This window comes from Notolepis coatsorum (genome assembly GCF_963971535.1).
Source record: "Notolepis coatsorum genome assembly, chromosome: 9".
Taxonomy (NCBI): domain Eukaryota; kingdom Metazoa; phylum Chordata; class Actinopteri; order Aulopiformes; family Paralepididae; genus Notolepis; species Notolepis coatsorum.
The window spans coordinates 152,252,061-152,258,060 of NC_140173.1; the positions used below are offsets into that span (position 1 = coordinate 152,252,061).

General features: G+C 48.8%; 1 protein-coding gene across 1 annotated transcript in view; it reads left to right on the forward strand.

The window, feature by feature from the left end:
* The window catches only part of LOC311234831 (apoptosis-stimulating of p53 protein 2-like), a gene marked incomplete at its 5' end in the record, with an annotated part of 42,456 nt that overhangs the window by 23,998 nt on the left and 12,458 nt on the right, over positions 1–6,000 (forward strand). The window contains one exon of the mRNA XM_084322075.1: positions 1,045–1,211. Within this exon, the coding sequence (XP_084178201.1) occupies positions 1,045–1,211 (167 nt within the window). The remainder of the gene's footprint in view (positions 1–1,044; positions 1,212–6,000) is intronic.

Genomic DNA, 6,000 nt, shown 5'->3' on the forward strand with positions numbered 1-6,000 from the left:
CGTAAACGTACAGACATAAGGATAGGCATAAAATAAGTACAATAAGTACAGTGTTGCTCGAAGGCATGTGAACCCCCCTTGGAAGCATAATGCTTCCATATCATATGGCAGCAGAGGAGATGGTTCCAGCTGCCCTTCCTCTGGGAACCTGCAGGGTATGAAACCACATAACATGCGCCCAGAAAAGCGGCCATTTTTTTTTTTACTTGAACTTGAGGACTGCATACTTTTTTGCAAAGTGTATCTTTATACTTTATCCTTATAGCACATGCATAAGCCCGGTCTATTTTAAAAGATAACACTCTGACGTGTCTTACACAATAAAGACAAATCACTTTTAGGCCTAATGAAATAGAGTAACATAGGGCTGAACTTGAGTTGTACTTGTAATTGTGATACTCACGTTTTTCTGTAGTAGTTGCAATATCCAAAATAATTATATCCAAGCAAGTTGGTATAAGCTGGAAAACACTGTGGGTCTGAAGTCTGAAGTATTGTGTAGTACAGGTCCGAATTTCATAAATATCCGTTCAGAAATGTGTGATTTAGATCGATTTTGGTAAACTGTGTGTAAAAAAAAAAGAAAAAAAAAATTCTCCAGTAATCCATTTCCTCATTGACGGCAATGCATTCCGTGTATTTTTCACTTCCTGTTTTTTCGCTCGTAACATTTCCACCTAAGATCCCCTGATTCCCACAACCCCAGCTGGGGTATCATTGGAGAGCCACACTCATTGGCTACAAACAACCCTGTCCAATAATAATCTTCGCAAAAAATCAGCGAACGATTGACAGTTCCAGAGCCTCGGGGGGAGTCAGGGGGGGGGTGGTAACCAGAGCCTCGGGGGGAGTCGGGGGGGGGTGGTAACCCGAGACCACTCGCACGACGTCGCACAAAGTCGCACGCAGCCTGACAACATAACCGGCCATGTGACTCGAGAACCGACGAATGGATTTTGTCGAGTGAGGTGGCATTCGAACGGCGACAGATAGGGCTTTAATAATTCTCTCCCCCCCCCCCCCCCCCCTCCCCCTCTCCCTCAGGACGCCCCTCCACTGCGCCGCCTCCTGCAACAACGTGCAGGTGTGTAAGTTCTTGGTGGAGTCCGGCGCCGCCGTGTTCGCCATGACGTACAGCGACATGCAGACGGCCGCCGACAAGTGTGAGGAGATGGAGGACGGCTACACCCAGTGCTCCCAGTTCCTCTACGGTCAGTAACCCAGTGCTCCCAGTTCCTCTACGGTCAGTAACCACCCAGTGCTCCCAGTTCCTCTACGGTCAGTAACCACCCAGTGCTCCCAGTTCCTCTACGGTCAGTACCCCAGTGCTCCCAGTTCCTCTACGGTCAGTACCCACCAGTGCTCCCAGTTCCTCTACGGTCAGTACCCACCAGCAGGGGAGGAAACTAACTTTTTGGCTTACCAGCCAACTGGCGGGTATCTGATTTTTTTTACCAGCCAAATAGATTTTTTACCAGACAAAAAAATCGCTAATTGTGATAATTACTTCTTTGTACGTCTTCGTCTAAATTGATTTTCAATCATAGTAAATTAATCACACTGTCTCTACTCTTCAAAATATTACATCATTAAATCACATATTAACATGAAAGAGGGAACTATTCTGGACTGGGTTGGGCTGAACTGGGCAGTGAAAGATGCTGGGTTGGGCTGGTCTAGGTTATACTGAATGATGAATTGAAAATGAATTGAAAATGGGGGACCCTGATGTAAACAAGACGAAAGTCTTTCTCTGGTCTGCATCCCCTTAACAATTGCATGTATTGAGCCGTACTGTACTGTACCCATTCTGCAATCTGTTAAATAAAGTTTTCATTCATCACAGCTCAACTACTAGGAATGTGTGTCTGACTCTTAAGTGCAGGAAATATTCATCAGAAAGGGGGGACATGATGGAGGGAATGGAAAGAGCAGGTTTGACAGGAGCAGGGTTGAAGGGATTGATTGATTGAAAAGTGTATTAACAGATTGCAGAATGGGTACAGTACAGTTCAATACATACAATTGTTAAGGGGATGCAGACCAGAGAAAGACTTTCGTCTTGTTTACATCAGGGTCCCCCATTTTCAATTCATCATAACATATTGGAGTGTGGAGGAAGTGGACAAGGCATTACGCAAACAGGACTGAAATGGGGGACCCTGATGTAAACAAGACTAAAGTCCTTCTCTGGTCTGCATCCCCTTAACAATTGTGTGTATTGAGCTGTACTGTATTGTACCCATTCTGCAATCTGTTAATAAAGTTTTCAATCAATACTGGGTTGGGCAGTGAAAGAACCAAGCATTTCACTGTAATGTAATAGCTAAATAAAACAACTTGAACTTGACTTGTTACATTTGCACTCTGGTTGTATGCCAAATGTATTCTGGTTGTACTGTACTTGTGCTGTAAGATGACAATACATTGGAACCGAATCGACAACGCTAGGGGTTCAGCGGGTGTATTCTGAATGCCAAATATGACAACATCACCGTTGTGAAGGGCATATGGGCGAGTGGTGATAAGCTGGGAAACCCAGTAATAATAAAATGTCACTCGGCTGCATTTAAGCAAAGCCGCTCAGTATAGTCCACTATGTTGAATGCGCGTTATGGTAGCTTGTTACATGCTAGGTAGCTAGCCGGCTAATGTTGTTGACTTGTCATTCTCATCCGACTCGAAGGAGACGCGTCGCGTGCTGTTGTTCGCCCCCATGTCAGACCGCACCGATATCCGAAAGCGACGACTCTACATGCAATTATTTTCATCCACTCATGTGTTTTTGTAAGTTTGTCTACGTTGTCAAGCCGGCTGCCGGTGGCAGTTTGTAGGTCTGCGCGCAGTCAGTGGTCTGTCCACTTCCCCTAGATGGGCGGCATCTTCTAGAAAACGAGTGTTCATTGGAGGAGCTTAGAGCGCATCTGTACAACGATGATGTTCATTGGTTATGGTCTGATTATTATGTGGCGCAAATGGGAGGAATCAAGGGGGGAGTCAGAGTTCGGTTTGTGTCAGTGAGCGAATCAGCAGATTGCAGAATGATTTTTTTGTTTTGTTTTGTAATTACTAGTACTCGCCAGACTGGCGAGTGCTCTTCATGAATTACTCGCCAAACGTAAAAAATACTCGCAATTGGCGAGTAAAGTGGCCTAATTTCCTCCCCTGCCCACCAGTGCTCCCAGTTCCTCTACGGTCAGTACCCCAGTGCTCCCAGTTCCTCTACGGTCAGTACCCCAGTGCTCCCAGTTCCTCTACGGTCAGTACCCCAGTGCTCCCAGTTCCTCTACGGTCAGTACCCCAGTGCTCCCAGTTCCTTTACGGTCAGTAACCCAGTGCTCCCAGTGCCTCTACGGTCAGTACCCCAGTGCTCCCAGTGCCTCTACGGTCAGTACCCCAGTGCTCCCAGTTCCTTTACGGTCAGTACCCCAGTGCTCCCAGTGCCTCTACGGTCAGTAAGCCAGTGCTCCCAGTTCCTCTACGGTCAGTAACCCAGTGCTCCCAGTTCCTCTACGGTCAGTAACCCAGTGCTCCCAGTGCCTCTACGGTCAGTACCCCAGCGCTCCCAGTGCCTCTACGGTCAGTAACCACCAGTGCTCCCAGTGCCTCTACGGTCAGTACCCCAGTGCTCCCAGTGCCTCTACGGTCAGTAACCACCAGTGCTCCCAGTGCCTCTACGGTCAGTACCCCAGTGCTCCCAGTGCCTCTACGGTCAGTACCCCAGTGCTCCCAGTGCCTCTACGGTCAGTACCCCAGTGCTCCCAGTGCCTCTACGGTCAGTACCCCAGTGCTCCCAGTGCCTCTACGGTCAGTACCCCAGTGCTCCCAGTGCCGCTACGGTCAGTAAGCCAGTGCTCCCAGTGCCTCTACGGTCAGTAACCACCCAGTGCTCCCAGTGCCGCTACGGTCAGTAAGCCAGCGCTCCCAGTGCCTCTACGGTCAGTAACCACCCAGTGCTCCCAGTGCCTCTACGGTCAGTAAGCCAGTGCTCCCAGTTCCTCTACGGTCAGTAACCCAGTGCTCCCAGTTCCTCTACGGTCAGTAACCACCAGTGCTCCCAGTGCCGCTACGGTCAGTAAGCCAGTGCTCCCAGTGCCTCTACGGTCAGTAACCCAGTGCCTCTACGGTCAGTAACCACCAGTGCTCCCAGTGCCTCTACGGTCAGTAACCCAGTGCTCCCAGTGCCTCTACGGTCAGTAACCACCCAGTGCTCCCAGTGCCGCTACGGTCAGTAAGCCAGTGCTCCCAGTGCCTCTACGGTCAGTAACCACCCAGCGCTCCCAGTGCCTCTACGGTCAGTAACCACCCAGTGCTCCCAGTTCCTCTACGGTCAGTAACCCAGTGCTCCCAGTTCCTCTACGGTCAGTAACCCAGTGCTCCCAGTTCCTCTACGGTCAGTACCCCAGCGCTCCCAGTGCCTCTACGGTCAGTAACCACCAGTGCTCCCAGTGCCTCTACGGTCAGTACCCACCAGTGCTCCCAGTGCCTCTACGGTCAGTACACCAGTGCTCCCAGTTCCTCTACGGTCAGTAACCACCAGTGCTCCCAGTTCCTCTACGGTCAGTACCCCAGTGCTCCCAGTGCCTCTACGGTCAGTAACCACCAGTGCTCCCAGTGCCTCTACGGTCAGTAACCACCAGTGCTCCCAGTTCCTCTACGGTCAGTAACCACCAGTGCTCCCAGTGCCTCTACGGTCAGTAACCACCAGTGCTCCCAGTGCCTCTACGGTCAGTACCCCAGTGCTCCCAGTGCCTCTACGGTCAGTAACCACCAGTGCTCCCAGTGCCTCTACGGTCAGTAACCCAGTGCCTCTACGGTCAGTACCCCAGTGCTCCCAGTGCCTCTACGGTCAGTACCCCAGTGCTCCCAGTGCCTCTACGGTCAGTACCCCAGTGCTCCCAGTGCCTCTACGGTCAGTAACCACCAGTGCTCCCAGTGCCTCTACGGTCAGTACCCCAGTGCTCCCAGTGCCTTTACGGTCAGTACCCCAGTGCTCCCAGTGCCTCTACGGTCAGTAGAGCGCCCCGCTACAAGGGCCATTTCATGTATGCACGAGGAGACATAATAATGATAATCTAGCGTTGATTTCAGGATGATTAGATAATCAGCCGGAAAATTACAACGAGATAACTGGATTACACTCAAATGCCTTTTTCTCGTCTTTTCCTGGAATTACTCAGAATCACTCAAACTATACTCATATTCAAAATGGTATAAAACCTAAATGTACGGATGAAAAAACGATCTGTTTTTTGCATGTTGACCAGAAGCAACTCACTGACAGTCGACGGCGTTATTAGATCCATAGCTATAATATGAAATATAGTTTTAGGACTCGCAAGTTTGGCATTCTAAAACTATATCCATTGAATAACGCACTGGCGCTGAAGGCCATCAGCGCCCCCTGCTGCTGGCGTCCAATGTGTTAACCCCTCATTTCTCCCGATGTGCAGGTTGGCACCTTGCGTGGTCGCCTCCGCCATCGGTGTGTGAATGTGTGAGTGAATGGGTAAAATGTGAGGAACAAATTGTAAAGCGCTTTGGATAAAAGATAATGTATAAATGCAGCCATTTACCATTCATACTGTATACGTTTATTTGGATCCCCATTAACTGTTACAAATGGCAACAGCTACTCTTCCTGGGGTCCACACAAAACAATAAATACAAACAAACATCATAATTAAAAATAAAACCAACAATAAACATACGAAACAATATACATTAACATAATCAAACATAATTCCCCCCACACCCATCAAACCCAACCCACCTCATTACATAGCATAGCATTATACCAACATATTACAAAATGACTAGTAAAATAATTAAATGTTATATATTGTGCCTGTACCCAAAAGTAACCTCTTTACTTGCTTTTTAAAGCTTTCTTTGCCTGTTGCTTGAGTCATTTCATATGGCAACCTGTTCCACTGTGAGATGCATGACGGTCACTTTCATTGCGTTTGATCTCGGTAGAGGAGTTGAAACATGGCGCCC